The 27,828-nt window shown below is 37.0% G+C and overlaps 2 protein-coding genes across 5 annotated transcripts in view; both read right to left on the reverse strand.

The window, feature by feature from the left end:
- Nucleotides 1-6,959: 6,959 nt before the first annotated feature.
- On the reverse strand, nt 6,960-14,667 carry LOC126964802 (RNA-binding protein 4.1). Of its 3 annotated transcripts, XM_050808074.1 has the most exons (5): nt 14,500-14,667; nt 13,610-14,415; nt 11,772-11,846; nt 8,398-8,463; nt 6,960-7,100 (listed from the first exon to the last, which is right to left on the reverse strand). In XM_050808074.1, the coding sequence occupies exons 1-5, from the start codon at nt 14,506-14,508 to the stop codon at nt 7,073-7,075; spliced, it is 984 nt and encodes a 327-aa protein (XP_050664031.1). In that variant the 5' UTR covers nt 14,509-14,667; the 3' UTR covers nt 6,960-7,072. The 3 variants fall into 3 exon arrangements, with proteins under 3 accessions (XP_050664031.1, XP_050664030.1, XP_050664032.1); XM_050808073.1 differs by lacking the exons at nt 6,960-7,100; nt 8,398-8,463 and adding an exon at nt 10,176-10,616; XM_050808075.1 differs by lacking the exons at nt 6,960-7,100; nt 8,398-8,463 and adding an exon at nt 10,558-10,698.
- Nucleotides 14,668-19,153: 4,486 nt separating this feature from the next.
- LOC126964785 (tubulin polyglutamylase TTLL5) overlaps nt 19,154-27,828 on the reverse strand; it is a 58,845-nt gene continuing 50,170 nt past the window's right edge. For both annotated transcript variants that reach the window (XM_050808037.1, XM_050808038.1), the window contains 2 exons: nt 25,239-25,424; nt 19,154-23,211 (listed from right to left, as the gene is read on the reverse strand). In XM_050808037.1, the coding sequence (XP_050663994.1) occupies nt 23,046-23,211; nt 25,239-25,424 (352 nt within the window). In that variant the 3' untranslated portion in view covers nt 19,154-23,045. The remainder of the gene's footprint in view (nt 23,212-25,238; nt 25,425-27,828) is intronic.

Consider the following 27,828-nt stretch of genomic DNA (forward strand, 5'->3'; position numbering starts at 1 on the left):
AAATCCAGTGATCTTGCAGCCTTACACAGTTCACCTCTATATAATATTAGTATTATAGATAATCAATGCTTCAAAAGCCAAAAGTATAACATATAAAATATGTTCTACTTTTGGCTCTGTCTTCGATTAAGTAGAGTGATATTTTAATTGTGGAATTTTGCTACAGACTTACAAAATATTTACAGGATCGTCTGACGCATATCTACCAATCCTCCATTGCACAGGAAGCCGGCTAGTTTATGGGTACCACAACGGCGCTTATTTCTGCCGTGAAGTAGTTATGTGTAAACATTACTGTGTTTCGGTCTAAGGGGCGCCGTATCTAGTAAAATTACTGGGCAAATGAGACTTAACATCTTATGTCTCCAGGTGACGAGCGCAATTGTAGTGCCACTTAGAATTTTTTGGTTTTTCAAGAATCCTGAGCGGCACTGCATTGTAATGGGTAGGGCGTATCAATTACCATCAGCTGAACTTCCTGCTCGTCTCGTCCCTTATTTTCATAAAAAAATCTGTATGTGTACGTATTAAGGCGCGGTTATACACCTTAATATCTAAAAAAATGCGTTTCTTAGAGAGTCTATTACAACATACCACAATCTTCCGACGCAAAAGTAAATACAGTGCACAAATAAGGACTTAACGTTGTTTAACAGGAACGTTGCCGGCTTTTAAGGAAGGTGTACGCGCTTTTTTCAAGGTACCCATGTATCTTCCCGGAAACACCGCACAAGGAAGCTTCTTCGAAGCCAATTTGGCTTTGCCCTCCAGATGGCCACGGAATTGGCAATCGCTCGAGATTTCGAGACCCAGTATTCCGATACTAGGCGAGGCTTTAAGGGAAGTGTTATGGAAGAGCGGTGATACGGCAAATGGTTTTTTTTTGTGGTTAACGCGCAAACTTGAGTCTTCTGGGGGTTAAATTGGACAAGGTTCAATTTACCCCATTCCGCGACCTCGAGTGAGGACTCGATAGAAGACACAAGTTCCTCCCGGCACTGGTCGACGATTTCCCGAGAGAGACCTGCATTCATATTCAATTTAATATGTACATATTGAATAAACAAAAGAAAATTATTAAAAATAAATGCCCATTTGCAGCTTAGCTAACTTTAATCAACACAAATATTGTAGCGTCGGTTTTTATAATTATATATCTTATTATTTACAATCCTAGTCAATCCGCGTCTTAAGTAATAACAGAATTTATTATACTAGATCCAAGGAAGCTTTCATGTATTAAGTAAAACAATATGAAACAACTGATTTTGATTTTTATCAGTAAGTATATAATGTTTTTATCGGGAACACGAGAAATACAAAATGGATTTTAATGAAACACTTCGGTTTACATTAATTTTGAATGACACAAAAATGTATTTTGATTTAAATTGCTCAGTGCATTGGTGATTTACTAATTATTAATCACATCTTCGTATTGTATAGATTACTAGCTTACTTCGTACACCCAATTCCGATACAGTCCATCTGACTGTAACATGAAGAAAACGAGCGCATTATTCATGAGTTTTACGACGTGAACACACAATAATTTACCACAAACGTGAAATATGTTAAATCCTCAAGTCTGAGACAACGCGGGTCATCTAAAAATATCCTAGAATTGAATTCACGGCCGGGAGAGTCGGCTGTCGCGCCCTCAGTGGTGCATTCGATTGTTGTTAGTGACATAGCCGTTTTGACTTCGTTCTTTCTCGGAATTTTGCTGTTTCTTCAACATGAGCAAGGATAGAACGTTCTCGGGGTCAGGGCCGGCCCCGAATAATAGATTGTGTGCTACTATAATATTTTTTGTGGGAGTCATCTGTATCTTCGGAGGTAAGTACGTACATCTTAGTATTTCAAATAGTTAACACTGCATTAGTTACATCGAGAGTTTTTTACGATTGTATCATAGTTTTTTGTCCGGATCAACAATAATGTTTATTTATTTTCTAAACTAAGTAGTTATGTTAATTAATTGATTGACTTGTTATGGATAGGTAATTTAATTAGCAGTTAAAGTTTACTTTTTCATCTACTTATTCTAAAAAGGCATTGATTTTCTTATTTTATAATTGATTCCTTGAGAATTCTTTTTGATGTCATTTCTAATATACTAGAAATGTACTACTACCGCTTCGGAAACAAATGTTGCTCTGAGAGAGAAGAAGCGGCGATAGAAACTCTCCCAGCATTCTTTTTTATAAAATGTTCAATAATGAACAGTCTTTGCTATAAAATAATCATAATCTAGTCCCAGGCTATCAGATCACTTAGATTGTCAGCTGTGGTGTCTACGACTGAGCCATTTTTTTTTTTAAAATTTCAATTTATTTATAGATAATGCCTGAACTAGGACTTAATTATAGAAGTTTATACATTTACCCTTAAACCGAATTACTTAATATGTATCTTATGAAGCTTGAATTCGTTTTTTTTATGGAATAGGAGGACAAACGAGCGTACGGGTCACCTGGTGTTAAGTGATCACCGCCGCCCACAATCTCTTGCAACACCAGAGGAATCACAAGAGCGTTGCCGGCCTTTAAGGAAGGTGTACACGGTTTTTTGAAGGTACCCATGTCGTATCGTCCCGAAAACACCGCACAAGGAAGCTCATTCCAAAGCTTTGTAGTACGTGGAAGGAAGCTCCTTGAAAACCGCACTGTGGAGGACCGCCACACATCCAGATGGTGGGGATGATATCCTAACATGTGGCGTGTCGTGCGAAGGTGGAATTCGGCTGCAGGAATCAGGTTACAAGCAATCTCGTAATTCTAGTGTTATAATAATTTATATAGAGCTATATTATAAAGTATTTCGACGTTAATTTATAGAAAGTAAGGAAAAATAAGCGTACGTTGATCCCAAAGCCCTTAATAATTTCTATTCCCCCAGAGAAATAATTAGAATGTATCCTTCACACAACAATCCACAAATTATCATCAAATTATATCAAATCATCCCACCATCTGAAACTCTGCCTGGCGTTCCTTTACACTGCGTTTTTTGGAATTTTCTTTCAAACACAATAAAACTGGAATGAGTTTTATTGTTCGGTCTTTCCGGTACGATACGATATGGGTACCTTTAAAAAAATCGCCTTAACTTTTGTTAAGGTCCGGCAATACTCCTATGATTCCTGTGGTGTATCCTCTTCCATAAAACAAAAGTATTTATCTCTGTTCTTATAACTGTGCCTGAAAGAGACATCCAGCCTGTCATCTGGTGTACAGGCTTGTGTCAAACAAGTCATGTAGGTACCTACTAGTATCTTCTAAGAATGTTTTTAGGCCTGATTACAAATTCATGTATGTACTAAATTATTTTTTAGGCTTTCTATTGGGTCGAATGTCACGGAAAGAAGTACGGCGCAGCAACGATGTTGTCCCGATCAACCTAACGATAGCAGCTGACAATTTGTATAAGAAAGCAAGAAGAATGCCTCCAAAAGTCATCCACCATGCTGACCCCGAGAAAATCACGTTGAAAATTTTGGAAATATTTCAATGTAACGCTACCGACTGCGGTGGTATTACCGGCTATAACATCGCGGACTTTGTGAAAACTTGTATTAATTACGAAGTGAATAAGTTTATTAGGACTTTAAACAATGCAACTTTGTATATTGATTCTCTAAGGTGACGTGAACCGAAAAGATTTAATATTAAACTATCAATTATTGTGATATCTTTTTGTGTATTTTTTGGTATATTCTATTTTGTTGGTTAGATTTTATAATAAAGAAATTGTGTATTAATAATTAAATGGTTGTTTTTATATGCACTATTTATGTATTATTAAGGATATTTTCCTAATAGGCACCATTACATAAAATCGTAACAACTGTACATTGAATATTAAACAAAAACTGTGTGTGTACTTATGTATGCACACAAGAGGTTATACTTCTTTGGCCAAACGAAGCAAAAATCATTAAAATAATATTTTATTCCTATGTGCTATTCGACGTTTTTAGAAAGAACAATTTTGTAAAAACATGCAATTGTGCAAACATGACTGGCAATTAATTATTAAAAAATGAATACGGCTGTATGGGCTGGAACTCTTTGCTTGTCCTAATAATGGACGAATAATAAAAAAAAATAACGAATGACGCAAACGTCAGAAAATTTTAGGAACCAACTTTAACTTGTTACTTTTGTGTTACAGTGATGCGCGCGCATCTTAAAATTTCACTAAAGCGCCGAAAGAAGTATAACTTCAAAAACTTACTACTATCATAGCGCAAAAACTAAATAATTTAATTCAAATATTGCTTGAAAGAGGTCGGTGCAACCTTACATTATCACGCTAGATACCTATGTATTTCAAAGTATTTTTGCGTCTAGGCAGACGAAATCGCAGGCAGCAGCTAGTTAATTTTATAATGCATATTATTTTGTAGCCCCTAGCAATAAAAAGGTACATACATAATATTATATAAAATAGAAAGGAATCTAATTCCATAGCGGAAACAAGCAGCCCACTCATCTAAGTGTCGCGTTAAATCCAAGATGGCCACTTCGGAAAACTTATCATGCCAACAATAATAATATGGATATCATTCCCAGGGTTCTCAATATAGCATAGAACGAATTTGGAATCATTTTTTTAAATCACCGTGCAAAATTATCATACTGATATTGTTTTTTCGGGGTAGGTAACACATTGGGATCTTTTTTGATATCCAAGAAGGTTGCCGCGCATTAATTACTATTGCTTATTTTGGATTATTTCTTAAATTCAAGATGGCTGCTGCGCAATTATCATTGCAACGATATGGACATAGTTTCCGATGTTCTTGCGGGGAGGCAAATGAATTTGGGCTCATTTTTGAAATCCAATAGGTCACGTAAAACTAACATTTTTTTATGGTAAAGGAGGACGAACGAACGTACGGTCACCTGGTCATAAGTGATCACCGCCGCCCACGTTTTTTATACGTGAGGGGCTAACGGGCAAAACTCACGTGCTGGGAAGTTGTGAGACGACCGAACATGGACATTTTTTTCTATCGAATAGGAGGACAAACGAGCGTACGGGTCGTTAACCTGTTGTTAAGTGATCACCGCCGCCCACAATCTCCCGAACACCAGAGGAATCACAGGAGCGTTGCCGGCATTTAAGGAAGGTGTACGCGCTTTTTTTGAAGGTACCCATGTCGTATCGTCCCGGAATCACCGCACAAGGAAAGGTCCACTTGCACAAGCTCTCGGGAAGCCCAAATGATTGAAGTTTTGAGAGGAGCGCCTTGTGCCATACACGATCAAAGGCCTTCGCTATATCCAGGCCTTCCCCCTTGCTTTCAATAGCCGCAGCCCATCTATGTGTTAGGTATACCAGAAGATCACCTGTCGACCGACCATGGCGAAACCGGTATTGTCGGTCGTTGATCAACTGGTGACCCTCTAGGTATACCAAGAGCTGACGGCTAATTATGCTCACCATGATTTTGGAGAGCAGGGAGGTAAAAGCAATAGGCCTGTAGTTTGCCGGATCCGAACTGTCTCCTTTTTTTTTGGATCGGATGGACAAGGGCTGACTTCCATGAGTCAGGGACTACGCCTTTTGAATAAGAGTGCCGGAATAAACGCGTTAGCACCGGCGTCAACTCAGGGGCACACGTTCTAAGCACGATTGGAGAAATGCCATCCGGCCCGCTCGACTTCCTGACGTCCAACGAAAACAGAGCTCGCCTAACAGTTTTCTGTCTGTACTTCAGGCATAGAGCTCTGACACCGCGGGATGGTCGGCGGTGTTTTTCCGTTGTCGTCATGAGTCGAGTTGGAGGCGAAAAGAGCGCACAAGAGATCGGCTTTCTCTTTTGCCGTATGGGCCAGGGTGTCATTCCTCATGTGCAACGGCGACATGGACGGCTGGCTAAAGTTACCAAGAGCAGCTTTCGACAACGACCAGAACTTGCGTGTTCCGATCGGGTAACTGGAAAGCTGCTCGCCGATTTTGACGACGTGTTTTGACTTTGCACGGGCGATTTGCCCCTTAAAAAATCTGGAGGCACGGTTGTATTTCCTCTTAAGAACTATGCAGTTCGGATCCTTTGTGCCCAGCGCCGCAACCCAAGTTCGATACGCCTGTTTTTTGCAGTCAGATGCTGCTTTAACTAACGCATCGAACCAGGGCTGTGATCTGCCACCGATCGGTACTACAGAGCTTGGTATAAAAATATCCATACCCTGTAGTATCACATCGGCTACTGCAACGGCGCAGGCACTAGGATCATCCGATGAGAAACAAACCCTGCCCCCAAGGGTAGGATGCAAAAAAGGAACGCATCCTATCCCAATCTGCTGACTTGTAGTGCCAAACGCGGCGGGTCGCTGGTGGTCTGCGACGTTGGCGTCGGATAGGCACTACACTCCTGACCAGGCAATGGTCGGACGTTCCGAGAGGGGCGTCGACGAAGACCTGGTAACCATCGGGATGTGTAGTCAGCAGAAGATCCAATAAGGACGGCATGTGGCTATCCACATCCGGGAGCCGCGTTGGCGACTCAACCAACAAAACCAGGCGAAGAAGTTGCGTTGCCGGCCTTTAAAGCCCTATTGCTTGAGGTCTCAAAAATATGGCTTACTAAAAAGGGCGAAGCGGTAAAGGTAAGAATACGGACGATTTCTCGTATTTTTAAAATATTATTAGGATTCGAGCGGACTTTCTACTTTTTTTATTTTTCTATTTGTCTCTCTCAAGACTGGGGACTGCTCCCCGACTTCCTAATTTTGAGGGACTGCTGGGTTAGAATTAAGGTGCTAGATTGCGGTTTCTACATTTTACAACTCTGCGTTGAACACGGTCACTTAGTTCGAGCTGATACTGGGGTGCACCGCGCAAGAAATGAGAGCGATGGCCGAACCAATTATTTTGATCCATTAGTATTTTGGTAAAGGTGAAATATATTACTATTTCTATACAAATCTATATTTAAATAAAACACATTATTGCCTAAGTCGTTTATTTCACTCATCTCATCTCTCTCATCATGTATGGTCTAACATACTCAAAACATAGATACGAAGAACATTTCCTCAAATTAATATATCATTCACCTTCAACCCGGAGTCCTTGACCTTTGAACATACGAGGGGAGGTCAAAAAGTTCGCGGAATGACTGGGAAAAAAGATGAAATGATACATTATGTTATTTTTCCTTTTCAATATATTCCCCCTTAACACGAATACATTTTTGGGATCTGGCATATAACTTATTAATACCGTCGAAAAAATAGGTTTTGTCTTGGGCGTCAAAATACGCCGAAATCGCCGACTTGACTTCATCATCGTCTCTAAATTTTTTTCCACGCAGCTCTTTCTTCATCTTTGGGAATAAATAAAAATCGCTAGGGGCCAGGTCTGGACTGTAGGGTGGATGGCGTAGTTGTTCAAAACCGCATCGATGAATGGCAGCCGTCGCAACATGACTCGTGTGAACGGGCGCGTTGTCGTGCAAAAGGAGTACACCTTTTGTCAGTTTTCCTCTTCTTTTTTCTTTAATAGCTTCTTTTAATCGGTCCAATAGGGAAGCGTAGTACTCTCCCGTTATAGAAACACCACGTTCTTTATAATCGATCAAAAGAATACCTTCAGTATCCCAAAAAATAGTCGCCATGATCTTTCCGGCCGATTGCGACACTTTAAATTTTTTTGGGGGTGGTGTGCCTTTTTTGTGCCACTGCATCGACTCCTGCTTTGACTCAGGCTCATAGTGGTGAACCCAAGTTTCATCACCGGTTACAATTCGGGCCATAATTTCTTCCCTAACTTCTCCACAGCGGTCCAAATACTCGCGGGAACAGTTGACGCGCTCACGTTTTTGCAGCGGCGTGAGTATTCTCGGGACCCACCTTGAACACACTTTACTCATGCCAAGATGTTGATGAAGAATATTTAAAATTGTGGTTTCTGATACTCCAACTGATGCTGCAAGTTGTTTCTTCTTCAACCTTCCGTCTTCCAATACAAGTTTTTCAACTTTTTCAATGATTTCCGGCGTAGTGGCCTCAATGGGCCGTCCAGGTCGAGGATCATCTTCAATTGACTCCCTTCCTTGCTTGAAAAGGCCGTGCCATTTGTAAATCATGGTTTTACCAGGAGCAGAGTCTCCGTAAACAGCTAACATCTCTTGCAAAATAGTTTGAGGCGTTTTTCCTTGTTTGGTGAGGAACTTTACGACGGCGCGATGTTCAATTTTCTCCATAGTGGCTAGTTTGTTCCCGATTTACTTGTTCACTCGTTTGTAACTCGAAAGCTAATGACCCAATTAGGCTAGAAATTGGCATATATAGTAATTATGAGTTACTCAAGTAGCGGCTACCTGGAGGAGCGACCTCACCCCCGCCAACCCCGCCATTCCGCGAACTTTTTGACCGCCCCTCGTATACTTGGCGGAACACTAGAGTTCTGCTGCCTAATTCGTTGCTGGATAGTAATAAATTTCCATACCTGCAAAATTAAAAATAACATTAGAAATAAACTCCACAAAGCTTAAACTACAAATTTCTCTTCTCAAACAGTGCCGATCAACTCTTACACATTTACTGAGTTTTGATCTTTAACGAGACAGTTAAATTATTAATGTTATGCTAAGTACAGAAACACGCACAACGTGTTAAGTGCCTCAAACGTGCTGATGGAACCTTTCACACGATGACGTCACGATAGTTTTGTTTGACATCGAGAGATTGATCGTTACGAGACCGTTTTGGTCCTTAGAGCCGTACTTACGATTGTATATTCGCACGCAGAAGTCTTCCGCCGTCACGTGTCGCCTCCTAACGTATACGCCGTCGGTATCAACGTCAACTACGTCTATGTCGGTCGCCACAAACGTCGTCTACGTCAGCCGCAATTACGTCTGAAAGTCTCGCCCGAACTTTCCATTTGAAAGTCGACGCTCGGAACGTTAGCACACACAACATAATATACAAAAAATATTGCTCAGATTAATTTGTATTCTACGAAACGCTCCCCTTATACCCAAATAAACAACATTCTTTTTAAATATTCCCTTTTCTTTGCCATCACTACTACGAAATCAAATAGTTCCTCCTGATGATAATTTAGTTGCCATTTATTTTTTACAGTTATTATATTTAGTTATTCATTTGGAGCCTTTAATTATTAACCTATCTAGAGTTCTAGCGTTTAAACGCCAAAAATACTAATAAGCTCACTCCGCTCGCTCTCTGCTCGATGGCAACACTGTTATTGAACAATAAGCATTATGCAGCATATAAAATAGACAATTTGCGCTTGGTAAGTATGCATGAAAATAAATGCCTTTTTTTATAACATCGAGCCTTCGCCGGTTTCGACGAACATTTGCACGATAGGAAACGCTAAAAACGTATCTGAAAATAAAAAAAAGTTTGCTCCTATTTTATGGAAAATATTAAACAATCGATATGACTCCGCATGACCAACACAGGGCACTTGTAAACGACAATTGCAACGCATTCTTGTATGCATGCGAAGTCACGTTCAAGCCCATTGTTTTAGTTACTATACATTTTTCATTACGCATCGCTCTTCCTAGACAAGTTAATAATTAAAGTTTCGATATATTTTAAAATAATTGTGCCATTTTGTATGCTCAATGTTCTATCACCTGCTCGAAATGAAATACTTCTTACTGAGAACTTATCGCCATTTGATTTGCAGCATACAATATGCATATACTTTTATTCATTAGTTTACTATCGCTATATAGTTACTTACAACATTCCACCCCATACTGGTTAAAGTTATAAAAAAAATTGTTTAAACGCCTGCCATTTTGGTGCGCTCAGTTATATACTATGTTGGTTATAGTCTCATCAACCAAGGTTGACATACTTTTCCGCCTAATTTCCTCTGACCAACGGCGTCGCTATGAGAATGTATGATTTAATTTCTTGGTCAAAATAAAGTAATAATCAAAATTATTGATACACGCATATTTCTGACTTAATACAATTAAAATATAGGTCACTTATTTTACTCATATGCAAACACCCTATTTGGACCAAAAATGCCTTTCACTAGCTGCTGTGTTTAAGTAACACTTACACATTATTGTATTATGTAATGGGATTTACGGAGAGGAGCTTCGGAACGGTGACAGGAGAGGGACGTAGTCGCCGCAGCGCATGTTGATGTTAAATAACTAAGACACCTTGTTCCATATCAGGACTTTATTCTAGCCTTATCATATACATCTTATTTAATGATATCTTAACATTTAATTTTATTGCTCGGACGCACCAATCGTGGAAACAATTGCATCGTCTCGTGTCATAAGTCAACGGTAAATGAAAACATAATGTCCGTTACATTGATTTATTTGAAATTGAAAAGCGATTTGACATGATGAATGTACAGCTAAGACGAGGTACTTAGGGCTAGATGTGACCGTAATCTCGAGCTAAGACCGCGTCGCGAGGTCGGGCCGCGAGTCGTGTCGCGCGTCGCGGCGACGTGTCGTGGCGTGCAGCGACTACACTAGCGCTATACAGTTTTTGTTGGTCCGTGGTAGCTGGGGCCTGCGCGCCGGGGCCCCCGCGCCGGGTCGCTGGGGCCTCCCGCGGGGCCCTGCCGCCGCGCCGCCGCCGCCCGCGCTAAACACAAAACGCCGCTTAGCTCATGCGGTGCGCCTCGCATCGCCTACCCGGTTACTGATAACGTTGCGTTTGTGCGTAGCTGCAAACGAGAACTAAGGTCAGGGCTCCGCCCCGCGAACGACCACGGGCCGAGCGCGCGGCAAGCGACCTCGCCCTCTGAGGTGCCGGGAGCCGGCCTCGTGCGCTCTCTGCCGCGCGTGCCCACGGCACTTACGTCTTAAGACGACGACCAACGCAACTGATACGTGTGAGAGTCACTCTCAACAACACTTCAGGGATATCATCGATGACATAATATTTGAGTCTAAGTTTGAACATTGAACTCTATGAAGAGCTACATAAACAATCAAAACGCAAGTTTTATGCGGAAACGTCGCAAATAATATACTATTTGAGATATGTGAACAAAGCTAGTGCTAGTGACATCAAACATATACTTTGCGAGTAACCAGTCAGTAACCATACACATATGGATATGTCAAAAACAAGTGATTATAAACTACAAAGTAAAGATTAACTGTAAATAGCCCCAACTACTAAAGAAATGTATGGAGGGTGATAGATATTGTATCTATCAATGCAACATAATACTACGTAATTGTACATTGACCACATGTACATGTTTAAACATACTCTGAATATGATTAAGTTAATAACAAGATCCCCAATTATAAGTAATAAATATAAAACTTGTTTTTGTCTGACTAATCATTTAATAAATCAATAATAATTAGGTGTTAGAATGAGTAATAATTCAATTGAAAGTCTAACCAATCAAGAATAATAAAATCATATTTACAACACACATTTGTAATTTAAATAATATTATTAAATTTTATGATATTATTGTTAGTATTATAAATGATAAGAATATTATATTTTTAAACCTACCATACCCATGTGTAAACACATTCACTACTATAAATTTTCTTAGAACTTATTTTTTTAGTACAAAGCCATAGATTTGTATAAAATTCTAGCATAAGAGGCTTAGACACAATGAATGTGTTATGAGTCCCTCTGAGGTTTAATATAGTAAGTAGATTTACAAATACACAATTTTTGTAAATATTATTGTATGCTACTGAATAATGAATGTACAGATGGTTGCTCACTGGTTACAGACACTGATAAAGTTGCAGGTCATCTTACCGTCCCATGGGCGCATACGGCTGTGGATAGGGATCCCGGTCATACCCTCCTGTGGCACCACCTGCAGCACCCCTCCTGAAATTGGTAATGAAGAATGTTGTAAAATCTTACAAACAATCTTAATATTGAAGGTTTAAAAAATATATATGACTTAGATAATATACATAGGTAATCTATATCTCTATGTAGTTGTTATTGAATATTTTTTGTTATTGCTATAAGGGTATTCACATAAGGTGTATGTATATATATAATTGGTGCCACAGTCATATTGTTGCAAACATACTATTCATGTGATACATATTTTGTACATTCACATACATGAAAAGAAATATTTAATGTAAGAAATAAGTAAATATCAAAATGACACCCAATGTTTCACATAATAATGGTGACCAATTAGTGCCCACATAGAATGTTTTTTCATTTTTTTTATATTAACACACTTTTACACAAATTATCTTGCCCCAAACTAGGCATATAGGCTGTACTATGGGTACAAGACAACAATGTATTTAATACAATATACTTACATAAATACATATAAGCAGCCATGCCTCGGAAACAAACAACCATATTCCTTAATATTCCATAACCATTCGGCTATATGGGTCAAGACTGAGATGAACTCGAGCACTAATGGTTTGATAATTTTGGGAGGTATTCCCCTCATAGAGATGTAATGAGGTCTTGTAGGTCCACATTACATTTACCCGGTTAATAGCTACTTTCCCCAGTTTATAAGTTTTTCCAATTTATAAGAAAACTGTACCATGCTGTGTATAGACATAATATTTTTCTTGGGTCATGTGTTTGTATGTGCAACAGCATAATGCAAGGTTATGAATAAACAAATTTATATTTGAGTCAATATTAACTTATACAAAAACAAATACCATATTCAAATTGAATATAATAAATAATAAACAGTTTAATATTTGCATAACTAGAAATTTTGTTTTGTTAAAGCTAAGACAAATATTATGTTCTGTTGGTGTGTGTGAAATTTGTGATGAAATGATTCCTAAATAACACTGAAGTCTGTAAGTGTGACCAGTGTCTAGTAGATCTTTTACTATCAGCAGTCTATGATGAAGACTAGCCCCCTTATTCATAATGGTCCACTAACTTTAAACAGCTGCTTAGGAGTGTTTTTTCTCATTCTGACTTAGGTCAATAGAAGAAGAGTGAGAATTAGCAATGCTTTAAGTTAGCAGACTATTATGAATAAGGGAGTACATATTATCTGTGTGAAAAAGATTGTAATCCATATCTTTCACTTGTTATCACTTTTCAATGGAATTTACTTAACAAACAATAATACATTCAATGTAATTAATTATTACAATACTGTACATCTACAAAATTATTTGTCAGGAGTGTGGCATTTATTTGAAATGAACATCAAACACTCAATGTGTGTAAGATGTAAAAATAAAATTTTAAAATGAAACCAATTAAAATATATCTTCACTAAAGAGCTAAAAGACAGTGTATTATGTGTTACATAATACTTTAGTGTGATAGTTATGTTAGTTAACATGCAAATAAACAATAACTTTTAGGGTAACTTCCATTGTTATTGTCTCTCAGTTAATGAGACCAAAATAGGGACAACTTTGTGTATGGATTCTTGAAATGTAAAATAAGACGCAGATGTTTTGCTTTCCTCCAGAACACATTATTATAACTATGCAGTTTTTTATTAAGTTTCATGTAGTATTACTACTAAAATAATTAACATTTATGTTACATTTAATATTTATTGACTTTACATGCAGTGTCTCTAGATTATAAGTTTTAACCAAGACTATAATAGTAATGATATTATCACTTACATAGGTGGTGGTGTTCTCCTGCTATACATATCCCCATTGCCCATTGGTGGAGCTGATCGCGGAGGAGCCCTATCATATCCACCTCCCATGGGCATCTGTCCACCGCGCATTCCACCGCCTCGCCGGTCCATCATGTCGTCAGGGTACATGGGTGTGTGCCTCTCATCCGGATACATCTGCTGCATGTCGTCGACCGGTGCGTATCCCCGTCTGTCGTCAGGATACATCGGTGCCGGTGCACCGTATTGCTCCCGAGCTCCACGGCCGTCCATCAGCGCAAACCCACGCCTGTCCTCTCCGTAGCCGTTGTACCTGTCATCATAACCTCCCATCGGGGGCCTATCCATGCCACGATCGTAAGGGGCCCCGCCACCCATCCCGTTTCTCATGCCTCCCATACCTCCCATGGGCGGGCCTCTCATATCGCCTCCGCGCATATGTCCCATGTGTCTATCTCCCCTCATAGGGTACGGCGCATCTCTGGGCGGTCCACCTCCTCTCATAGGTCCGCCGCCCCGTCTGTCCATGCCGCCTCGCATGCCTCCGCGGCCACCTCGACCTCCACCACCACCACGCTGTCCCCTTTCCTTGATCCTGCCTCGTTCCACGGTAATAACCCCGCCATTAAACGTAGAGTTGTGCAGAGCGCGGATAGCGGCTGATGCTTGATCTTCAGTTTCCATGTGCACAAATCCACATCTGTTCATGATATCGCATTCTGTTACAGCACCGAATCGTTCAAAAAGTTTTCTTAAATCCTCTGGTCTGGAACCTTGGGGTAAACTCCCGACGAATACTTTTGTTTGCTAAAATAATTTCACATGTCTATATTGATGGAATTTACGTAATTAAAATAAAGATTTAAAATAAATAATCTGCTATATACTTACCGCAACCATTGTTGGGATTACTTTTTATCTTTTTTGAAGCTTATAGTAATTTATTTTGTTAATTTACACCACTTATCACAATATACCGCTATTCCACAAGCGCATTTAAATCAAAATGGCGGCGCGTCACCAGTCCAGCCACCACTCGGTACAAAAATCAGCTTGGCCACAGATTACAAATTTATAAACTACACTCTACAGAGTTACAAATACAGACACACAGTAGTAATATTAATATATATAAATATATGGAAAACTTTACTTCAACACACAACTATATAAACAACAATAATAACTAGATGCTAATGAATTTTCAACAGGGCTTGCAACAATCAATTCGACATATTATATAGGTGCACCGTTTATTCTTGATAGAAGCAGCAGTAGATAAAAATATAGATATTCGTAGAAAGTCAGGCTCATAAGTAACTAAATCACTTAAATATAAAAATAAAATAATACAATGCAAATTGCTTACAAAATATATTCTATTTTCATCGAAATTCGTTTGAACTTGTCACTTCCAATATATCTCCTTCGCCTTTTAAAGGTATATTTATTTTGGCGCAATTCTAAGGTTTTTTCTTTGTTACGCCATAGAAGTATAACTTCCTGCGGGCGTAGGTACTTAAGTATGTATATACACACATATATTTTTATTATATTTATACACTAAACATAGGTATACATAGTAAAATCATTATTTTTGAATTTGTTTATTTGAAGCCAACAACATAAAATCAATTGGACTGTAGTAATTTGAACATTTTCAATTTATTATTACATTTCATTCAATTAATGATATTCATAAGCTATTGTTATATCTAGAAATATCCTCTGATAAGTTAATGCTCTCAGAAGCAATATCGATAATATCAATAATTTCATTTCTTGTTAATTATTCCAAATAATTATTATCTAGTTACATAATTATGTACTACCGGAATTTTCCAATGTCCGCCATTTTAATTGACCCGTCTGAATTCGAATTCGATATCAATTTTAAGTTGAGTGTGAAACTACGATAAGAAATACATATACTTAGACAAAGTAACAATGACGTTCTGTATACATATTATGGACATATCATTCACAGTCTGATAGCGGAACGGCAAAAGTGTGCTTAAAGACAATGTGGGCACACTTTTCTCCTTAGTCGTGAGTCAACTGTGTGTCAATCACCAATCCTAAATATGCTATAAAAACGTGCTCAAATAATATGGTCAAGACGCGAAAAAAAGATGGTGTGATTTATCACCAGGCAGTTTATTTTATTCGTATAAGATGGTTGCCAAAAAGCGAAAAAAATTTAGTAAAACGAATATTTTTTCATTAAATTTGCTGCAATTATTGACAAGCATTCACATCCCTTTCTCTCCCGCTTGTCAGAATAAGACAGATGAAAGGATGCGACCAGCACACAGTCAGAAGTGAAAAAACTATAGAGTCGCTCTTTTTTTAAAGAATAAAGATTTAAAAGAACAATTATTGTTCAATGGCCCTTAAAAAATTATATAGTTTTCAAATCTGTATTTTGTGTACATAAAGTCATTGCCGGTGCATGTGAATGGCTTTCAAGAACAATTACAAACTATTTTTATCTACCTTACCTACCCAGTGATAATTGATATTTATTTACACCGCAAATCTGTAAAATCTAATTTTTTTCAGCTTGGCTTGAAAGAGAATTGATGCCAGTTGATATCAAGAGAGAAATGTGAAGAATTGTTCAAATCATAAAGTCGAGTGACATTTGCTAGTTCAAAAATAATTTCTTCGAGGTTGATCTATATTTGACCACTAAGGGATTTCATCGTTTAAAAATTTATGCTCAAAATTATGATTAAACTTTTTAACATTAAAAGTATTGAAATCTCTTTAGAATATCAATATTTGTGAGTGCTTCCATTTGACTAAACCGAACACCATATTTATAATTTTGACAAAAGCTGTCATACAAAGATATGTTGATGACAGCTTTTGTTGATGATCCGCTTACTCTACGATGCCAAAAAGATACATTGGAAAAGATGTCTGAGTCTAAAGGACAAATTTTGCCAATTTAAATTTCAGGGAATTTAACATTTTATGCAAATATAAATACTATATTTGAGTGTTTGTTTCAATTATTATACCTTTTTGCCTAAATTTTTTAGATCCCAACCCATTTAGAGCATTAAGGAGTAACAAATATATACATAGATCAATAAATAAATATACAAATTCTGGATCAATATGTATAATATGTGCAAGTGTAATTTTTGTAAAAACGTAAAGAACCTGAACAGATCTTGATCAAAAAATAGGGAAAGTCTGACAAATGTAAAACATATAGCAACACTCTTTTTCGTCAGGGTTTAAAAAAACCTAATTGCTACTCCACTGATGTCACTGTCCAACTCGGGTTCTAAATTCAATATACGCAGCTTAAACAAAAAAAATGTTAACATTGATGCCTATAGACCAATAATATTTTAAGCAACTGGAGTAAATGCGGCAATGTATAGATACACCAGTCGAAGCTTATTATGCTGCTATTTATGGCATATGCCATATTTCGGCTTTGCTTTTGTATGACGTGATTTTTTTATATGTATAGAATGTCATTGGAAAATAAGCTTAAATTTTAGCCTATTTTAAAATTGCCTTTATCATATTGTATAGAAATAGTTATTTATGACTGTTACTTTGTGAGACGAAGGTGAATAGCACAATAGACAGACAGCACAGGTTTTCAATGGATAAGTAGGTACGTGCAGTGGAAAAAAAAATTATAGTTACGACCATAATAATTTGAAAAAATATATTTAGGTACAGGCCTATACTCGTAACAAAAGGAGGGTAAGATCGAACCGATCGACCTTATGTCAAAAAGTTAAATATATATTCTTGTAACACAAATTGACGGTTCAGTTCCGATTTAGGTAAATTGCACAATGCGTATTCTCGTAACTAGATAGAACATCAATTGTTGGGAGGTGCTTACAACTTTACAAAATTTTTTGAAGTTTGTTTGAGTTAACACCTTAAAACATTATCTACTAGAGCATAGATCTGTATAGATAATAATATTACCCATAGTAGTACCTACCTAGAAATATTTCAGAATTCTTTCTTTCGTTTAAATGTTGTTGACGCGCTGCTCCGATCCAGTTATAATAATATAACATTCATTTAATTCTTCGGGAGTATGATAGAATACTTATCTAGAGCAAAACCGGGATAGGATCGAATCTTAACTTCAACGATGTTGCAATTACGAGAATAGCACCGCTGGTAAAAGATTGTGGGTGCTGTCTAATGCATATGCGCGTTGGCAACCGCCGATTTAAAATTGGCTTTTGAACGTAGTGGTTAAATTATCTGATGGCTTTTATCTGTCACTTCAGAGCAATTATATTTAATGCTCAGTCTTGCATATATTACAATGATATTTAGGCATAATCAAACTCTGAATGTACTTTGTAGCCATCATACTAAAAAGTTTTCATTCAGTTAGCTGTCTTGGCAATCATCATTACCCAACAACCTGTTCAATTGTTTTGACTTTTGTGTTATGGTTTCAGCTCCGAATACAAAGTAAACCAGAAACCACTAACGCGCTCAATAGTGAGGCAGGGTAAACTACACCGGAACGGCGTAGTTCGCTGTTCGTTGAAGGTATGGTCGTCCTGCGTGAGAAGAGCTTACAACTTATTGCAGTTTTTAAAATCTTACGCAGTTGTTTTTCCTTCTCACTTGTAAAAATACTAAGTTCCAGTAACCAGGCATGCGAAGAAATCAAATGGGATGGTGACATGCGGGCAGGGAGCTATTTTCGACACAATGTGCTGCGTAGAAATGTGATTGAACATTCCTTTTGATTTGTTCTGTTTTCTGAGGAAATCCTCAGAAACCTTGTTCTGTTTTCTGAGGAAATCCCAGAAAAAACACCCAGTACAAATGTACTGGGTGTTAACTCTAAATAATTATACAAGAAAGAAATATTGTCGGGATGAATTTTTAATTATTATAATCTAGTAGATATTAAATGTTTGTATTTTAAAAATATGATTTCCGGTATTTGTCCGCCGTAATTAAGCGTTACACAGTCCATTTTTTCACTACATTTTCCAATAAATCTGACCACATGGCCGCAATCGTGTCTTAAAATGTATTGGCAAATGCAATCGAGAGGCGTTAAGTCGCACGAACGAGAGTCGAGAAGGCCAGTTAACAGGACCACTATTAGAAATAAAGTTAGCACCAAATTAATATTGCAATAAATTGATGGCAAAACGCGATTTTTTAAACAAAAAACCAGTCAGCATGGCTCGATAGCGGTCGCCTATCACCGTAACGGCAACTCCTTTATTTAGAAAGAAATAAGGAGAGAGCAGGAGAACAGTCAACTTCACGAACAGATCTTTTTTCTCAAACTAAATGTAAGTATGCGTTAAACGATTTATGATGACTTCCATACCTTACTGAACAGAAGTGTTAACACAGTTTGACACAAGACATTCTCACCAGTCAAAACACAGACCATAAGCATCAAAACGTTACATGCAGCTAAAACCACCCTTTATAAATAAAGATTGGGGGTAGACGACGTCATGTTAATTTTTAACCATATTGTTAAATATTTTTTGTGCAAAAGCAATAAAACACAACAGAAAAATAATACTTTAATTCATCATATTGGAAAAATATTTTTACAGTTGATTTTAAAATTGCTCGCTAGATTTCTAGAATTCACCATACCAAGTTATATAATAATAGCTATTGATACAGGACTTTATTCAATTAAGCTCTAGAAAGATCCCAAAAAGCTAGCCGTAAACTCACATAGTACATAACGCGCCAATCAGAATAGGGTGTACCTTTAGCGAGGCACGATGGGTGTCAGTTCCGTCTGGGCGGCCACCTCGTTAGATTAAAAGTATTAAGCACCTAAGTTTATGCATTAATATTAAAACTATTAAGTGCAATTTTTTTAAATAAAGCTACGGTATGTACCGTAGCTTCGGAAAAGCAAGCTCACATCGCGGTGGGATGTTTGTCAGTATGGAGTTCTGTTATTTTATCTTTGCTAACGCTGCACGAGAGTTTTCACTTCACAAAGTAAATCTCACAAGGTCCCATACTATTTTGATTGTGCGCGACTTAGAATGAACGATTGTAGCTGTTATGAAGAGTAATGTCACATCACCCTGTCAATGTCAAATGAGTCAGCGTTTAATGTTAATTCTCAAAGAGGATATAAATACTACGTAATAAGAGATGATAACGAGGCTTAATGAGAGGATGTAAATAGTAGTAATTACAGTATGGTGATTGGGCACGAAGTATAATCCGGCTAAGTTTGAAAACGAACAGTTGCTTATAACGTTGTGGATTTCGGCTATCTACTTTTTTACAAGATTATAGTCATCTGTCAATCTATCAATGAGTTTCGCTAGCCTGTTAATTCTCTATAAAACCATAAGACAGGGAAGCTGTATATGTCTTACCTTCAGTTTATTTATTCCTGGAGTAGTTATTATATATTTATTTAAAAACTAGAAAATGAAGCAAAATGGGAACACTGTTCTGCCCTCAAAGCACCATTTTCACCATCGGTGTCAAGACAATTAGAATTAGAACATATTTGGGAAACTAAATTACACTAACAATAATAATAATTTTCAAAGCTTACCAGTCATGGCACCAATCAAATCAAAAATCACCATAAATCATAACCCGTACAAAAAATATATTAAAACTACATAAAATTAAAAACCAGCTTGGCTGCCAACGAATAATTTGGTTTCTAATGAGTAATTGGCGAATTTAATATTACAAACAAAATAATCTAAACTAGTTAAGTAATTCAAACAATATTAAATGACTATTGATACAGTGTTCAATCACATCTTCTGAAATTATTCTTATATTAAAATAACAATCCATAAATAAATTAAAAACATTGAGAATATATTTTCTGCTACTTAAATTTGATTAGAGATTTTTACTAAAATCAGGAGCGACTAGCATCGATTCAAATAAATAATACTTATTCTACATTAATTAAGCACAAAAACACATTGAGAAGAGATTCAATATTTAAAGTTTAAACAATATATTATGTTTTTAAAGTGATAACCCTCACTTCTAGGATTAATACACAAATAAAATTTTTAAAAACAAAATTTTATGAACGATGCGGGATGAAGCCACAACCTGAGAGTTGAACAAAGCAAACAGAATTTTATAACGAGGCGGTACTCGAACGGTTAGCTCAATTGGTTAGAGCTCCGGCACGGAACGCCGGAGGTCGTAGGTTCGAATCCCGCATCGTTCATAAAATTTTGTTTTTCAAATTTTATTTGTGTATTTCAAGTTTGCTATGTGATCATACATTACGAGCTAGTTCAGTCTGAAATTTATGAACTATTAGTCACACTAAGTAATGGCCATTCCCAAATTTAACTAACTACACAGATAATACAAAAAATTTGACTCTGTCTTACAACATGTAGGTATATAATACCAAAGAGAACTTAATATTGAGAGAATTCAATGACAGGTAATTTGTTTCTCCAATTTGGATCTGATTCAGAGTACATTATATGGGGAACAGCTACTAGAACATCAAGTTCATAAATTATTATATTTTCGATATTACCTAGAATTACAAGAAATATGGTATTATTTGCAATTCCCATTTCTCACAGGAGGAATTGACAAAATTAATTAATCATATTATTTTAGTGACGGATAAAGTGCTCTGTTTACTCTTTCTAATGTTGTAGGTAAACCATTACTGTAAAGGAAAAGCGACTGACAAAACCTTTTACATTCATCGATACTTGCATAATAAAACTTAAGAAGGAGGTAAAATTTACTTAGACAATAGGCGCCATGACGACAGATTTTTGATTTCAATGTATTTTTTTTATGAAAATAAGGGACGACGCGAGCAGGACGTTCAGCTGATGGTAATTGACACACCCCGCCCATTACAGTGTCGTCATTAATTTCAAAACAATAACTTTATATTAGCAAAAAAATAATATACAATCGAAATTAATATTATTTTACGGAAATGAGTGTATGAGGACCAACTTTGCAAGTCACGTGATGATGATAATTGATGCGTGACGTCATTAATATTTGAGTCAACATTGCCGGCTGCCGTATTTTATACTTTTATTTTATTGAATATCTTTTTAATCTCAATATTTAAATCAGAACTGAGTCAGTCTTAGAATATTTTTATCATATATTGTTTGTTAATTCCATTTATTCCTTGATTCATTAGTAATGTCATTATGCTCATTACATCGATATTTTGACATTTGTTCAATTTTTGACGTTTGTTCTAACAAAAAATATTAAAGGGCCAGATACTTATTTTCTCGAATTCTATATTGTTACGAAATGACCGGCAATTTAAAAAAAGAAAAGAAATCGGTATAAAATGCTATGTCTCTATTGTATCAAAACTGTCATCGCCTAGCGCTAGTTTAGCAGATTTACGTAATCCTTCGTCAAAGAGTTTAGTCTGTGCAGAACACTTTCAATCCGATGAATCGGATCCCTTTCTCATCACTTGCAGGTTATTTTTTCCACTGGCTTCTTACTAAATTTACATATCAGATAGTTAGTTACTAATTGTCTTATACCCATATCAGTGTGGTTATAACAGATACCCACTCGATGTGTATTTAAATGTATCTTTTAACTTATCCAATATTTAGGTAAACAGTTTCAACAAACCCGCAAGCAAACGCCCTCAAAATGGGAACGAATTTTGCTCAATCTAGCTAATATTAAAATATTTGGCAATAGCAATGGAACAACTCTTTTAACTACTATCAATTCAGCACCCTAACATTATCTCTCCAATACATCCTCAGGTATCACATATTTATTAATAATTTAGTCCAAAACCATGTGAACCCTACCTAATCTTGGTCTTATCGTTTAATAACTCGTCATTAAGGTTTCAGTAAATAAGTAATAATGAAATGACCTGTGAATAGAACTAATTTGAAAAAATAAGAAACTATTTCATAAGACTAGTTTCAATTGTAACTATTAAATAAGCTCTAAAAATTTAATAACTTGCAACATATCAGTTTACACAATGGCAGCCATTTTGAAATTTATTTGTGTAAAATTTTATAAGGTACACAGTTAAGTTTTAAATGTTATACTTTTCTTTTATGAATTGAGGCCAAATTATCGGATATTAAGCACCTAAGTTTATGCATTAATATTGAAACTATCAAGTGCAATTTTTTTAAATAACGATAATTTTAATATTAATTCCTGTTGATAGCAGGTCAAATAACGTTGCCATACTGGATGTAGGTTGTCCGTGAACCCTTAAAATAGATTTAATTTTAAGATTTTTGTGAGGTTACTTGGGGCGCAGGTCGCCAGAATATTACTTATTTTACAATGAAATATCTGAACTTCCGACGTTAGTTTGAATGGCAATTTTTTAAATTATTTCTAAGTACTTGAGGTGATTTTAATTTTTACTACTTTGTGTTACATTTCTAGATATATATTTTATGTTACGATCTCGCATACTTAATTGCTATGTTATGAGGCTTTTCTTCTTTTAATGAGTCTTTAAGTACTATATCTGAGGTAGCGTAGGGCGGCGGCGGGGGCGAAGTCTCAGAGCCCTCCGACGGACCACCTGCGGAGTTAGGCCGGCTGTTCGACTCCAACACAGGCCTACAAACAAAACAATAACATTTATTATGATTTAACGATTAAATTACTATGTCAATGGAAGTGGTGGGTAGTCCATGCGTCCTGCATCCGTTCACGAGAATGGGCACTTTAATTAATTACTAGCGGCCCGCTCCGGCTTCGCACGGGTATAAAATATATAGCCTATGTCATTCATTGAAAAAAAAGGAGGACCGCGGCCCATGCTCCGGCCGCCCGGCCAGCTGGAACCGCCGCAAACGCTACGTCCCGCAATTTTTAAATCTGTGATATTTTCGAAAATATTCATTTAAATCTCATACTGTAAAGGGCCATATCTTAATATATATAAATCTCGTGTCACAATGTTTGTCCTCAATGGACTCCTAAACTAATGAACGGATTTTAATGGGGATTACTTCATGGAGTGCAGTTTGGTCCAACTTGAGAGATAGGGTAGTTTTTATTTCGATTTGGGACCCATAATATTTGTTTTGTTTGGACATATTTTCTGTGAGAGTATTTTTGACGCGCGGTTTGACAGTTCTGCTGTGAAACAATTTCATTATAACAACAAGGAGCATATTATTATGTTACAATGAAAAATGATTGACAAATTCATCAAAAACGGTATTTTATTTATTATGTACAGAACAACGTCTGTCTGCTCAGCTAGTAGATCTATATTAAATCAACAATGTATTTAAGGCATTTAATTAGATAAGTATTAATGCAGTATTGGTTAAAATCGCTTCGAAAATTAGCTATTATTTGTCATAAAAGTAAATGACAAAAAAATGTTATTGTGGGATATCCATAAGAGATAGACATATACCATTGGGGAATTTTCTGTAGACCTTTTCAATGTGTACAATATTTAGTACATTATTTTGATAAATCTCGTAGGGTTCAGCCTGTGTTTGCAATGTAAGCGGAAAAAATGTAATTATTTACGACATCACATTAGAAACCTAAAAAATAACAGTATTTCTCCAATATTTAATGGATGTTATTATTCATATAAACCTTCCTTTTCAAATACTCTATCTATTTAAAAAAAACCGCATCAAAATCCGTTGCGTAGTTTTAAAGATTTAAGCATACAGGGATATAGGGACAGAGAAAGCGACTTTGTTTTATACTATGTAGTGATATTGCACAGCACTGCCTTGGCAATCGAGTACTTCTGATCTCACGTTATTAAATTATATTCTTTGGGGTATGTAAAATAAGAAATCAACAAACACACGTATAATGCTGTTGAAAACTCAAACTCATCTCAACTTTTGGAAATAATTATAAACTGAATCAATAATATTGTAATGCTGACAGTCAATCGTTGACACCCAGCTGTATGTATTGAAAATATTATCTTTAGTTTTGAACAATTAATATAAGAATAATGAAATTATGTTTTTAAAGTGAAATATTTTCTTAAGTTTATATAAGCGTGCGAATACTGGGCTAGATTTTTTTCTTTGAATAGATATTAAATTTTTTATAGATTTGCTGAATTCATAAGATTTACGATAGTTTTCGGTCACCGTCGGATGAGGCCCTGCATGAAAACAACATAAACACTTATTCCTACCCTTAACTCCCGATTATTAGGAATTTACAAAAAAAAACGACAACATTTAATTATTTGATACCTCTGGTATTGCAAGAGTCTCTGTTTGATTCGGAGAACAAATCAGATACGAATATACGATGCCGCATCCTGTGTATTTATGGTTTATCTGTGTTAGGATGACAACCAATCGTTTTTTTTAATGAAAATAAGGGACGCGACGAGCAGGACGTTCAGCTGATGATAATTGATACACCATGCCCATTACAATGCAGTGCCGCTTGGCTACAAAAATTCTGAGCGGTATTACAATTGCGCTCGTCACCTTGAGACATAAGATGTTAAGTCTCATTTGCCCAGTAATTTGAATAGCTACGGCGCCCTTCAGATCGAAACATAGACCGAACAGAGCCTCCCACTGGTAAATCGTACGGGTCACTTAAAACGGTGTGTGTATGCGCTATGTTGAAGCTGCCCTGACCTGTACTTCCTGCAGTTGATGGGCGCCACGCTGGCCAGGTGCTTGAGCAGTGTGTGCCGGCTGGTGAGCGCCAGGCGGGCGGCCGGCGCGTCCACACACAGCGCACTGCGAGAGTCCCCCAGGAAGGTGGCCACCCAGCCGTCTGACCGCAGCACCAGGAGCAGCACGTCCTCCAGGTCCGCCTCGCTGTTGAAGTCATACACCGTCATCGGTAAACCACAAAATATCTATCTACATAGAGAGTTTTTTTTAATAAAGTCGGAAAATAATGCGCCTACTACTCGGTTAAGTCGAGTTAGTAAGCTTTATGTATTATACTTTTATCTTCACCCATGCTTAAATCCTCTATTAAAGATTCCAAAACAGTTAGCTTATTGCCAACATCAACACACCCAATGTTCTAATAACCATTACATCATCAAAACGAGTGTTGTAATGTTGTACTGAATTTCATTGTCTATGCAATATTTACTAGGACTGGCTTTTTTAATGTTTACAATAAGCTCACTGTTTCGGAATCTTTTAAAGAGGATTCATATTATGGGTGTAGTAAAGTCTTGTATGTAACTGTTGATAATAAGGTATTAAAACACTCATGTGATACCATCATCAAACCCATATTCGTGTTTTAATACCCCATAATACACAACAGTTGCATAAATATATATACAATAACTTTTACAATTTAAAAATTGTTAAAAGACGTTTATGTGATAAAGGTTACTATAACATTAATTACTTCTAAAGCTATTTCAGTAATAACTTATTGCAAGCAAATTGTATAACATTAAAAAGAAAAAAAAAACGCTGACTTTCTTGCACTCGTTCTTCTTAGGTTGAGGCACACATTTTGAATGGTTGGTAATTTTTACCGTTCAATATGTGATTTAAAATCCTATTTCGAATAAAATTATTTGTTTTAAATGGTGTATTTGAAGTAATTTTATTAAAAAAAGAAACATTTTTAAGGATATAGTAAATCGAATTTACTAACAAAATACTATCAATTTGAAGTAAATACAAAAAAGTTTTCTTTTTTAATTAAAAAAACCGATCCTAACCTATCTTTGACAATTTATACGACTTGATAGTACCTCTTGCTGTTAGACAACGCATTACAAAAGGTCAGGTTTATTACTTTAGTGTGCATGACAAGCGGTTGGTAAAAGGCCAGGTTTATTACTTTAGTGTGCGTGACGTCTAACAGCGATATGTAAAGTCGAAAAATTAGGTTGGACTTTACCGAGGTTAAACGTGTAAAAACAACTATACGAATATTGCTGTCGTTACAATTAAATTGTCAAAATAAAAAAACAGAATTTTATTTCGCAGAGCAGTTTTAGTAGTGGAATTCCAGCACCGCAAAATTCTTGCAAAATATCTGCAACATGCTTACGGTCATTCCCAATATTCAGTTTATCTCCGGTTGTGGCCTACTTGAGATAAAAATCGTATCTATCGTTATCTCTCTCCATAAACTTATCGACGGTAACTCACCTTATCCGTACACGCTGTCTGTAAATGGGACGACGTATAGCTTACCAGGGATAGAAGTTTGTATGGAAATTGCAACAGTGAACTGGCGATAAGAATTACTTATCGGGTATATTGGGACAGCTTCAGATTATTGACAGCTAATTATGACAGTAGAAGGTAGTAATTTATCTCTAACTGTAGATAGTATATTGGAAACGGCCGTTAGTGACTTACGCATATATCAAAATTTGATATTTTGACAGGCATCACGTTTCAGTGCAGTTGGAGGTTTTTGTGGAAAACACAGATCAAGTATAGTAACTAGACATCGTTTTGGCGTAGACAAAAAGAGACAGATATAAATATAGGTACATAATATAACACATGTGTTCTTTCACAATCACTTTTACATCGTAAAACACAATAACGCACCATATTTCCTTCGATTCTACTTAAAATTGTCACTGATGTTGAATAAATAGAGGATATTTCACACGTTACACAAGTTTTCTGTGCAGCGCTGTCAAGTTTGTTTAGCACACCGGGTGTGCTGACCTTGAAAAAACCGGCACGCATGGCGAAACAAAAATCTAATCACTCTATCTTATTTCTTTACATAAGACTCGCATAAGTTTTTCCTTTTCTCGTGTGAGTGAGACGGAAGTTATCAATTAGTCTAGTTACTATACTTGGTCTATGGTGGAAAAGCTCTGCTGATATCTGTCAAGTTTATTGCGTGTGTGCCCGCAGCATGTGCGTGTGTGCCCGCAGCATGTGCGTGTGTGCCCGCAGCATGTGCGTGTGTGCCCGCAGCATGTGCGTGTGTGCCCGCAACATGTGCGTGTGTGCCCGCAACATGTGCGTGTGTGCCCGCAACATGTGCGTGTGTGCCCGCAGCATGTGCGTGTGTGCCCGCAACATGTGCGTGTGTGCCCGCAGCATGTGCGTGTGTGCCCGCAACATGTGCGTGTGTGCCCGCAACATGTGCGTGTGTGCCCGCAACATGTGCGTGTGTGCCCGCAGCATGTGCGTGTGTGCCCGCAACATGTGCGTGTGTGCCCGCAACATGTGCGTGTGTGCCCGCAACATGTGCGTGTGTGCCCGCAACATGTGC

This window comes from Leptidea sinapis, chromosome 6 (genome assembly GCF_905404315.1).
Source record: "Leptidea sinapis chromosome 6, ilLepSina1.1, whole genome shotgun sequence".
Taxonomy (NCBI): domain Eukaryota; kingdom Metazoa; phylum Arthropoda; class Insecta; order Lepidoptera; family Pieridae; genus Leptidea; species Leptidea sinapis.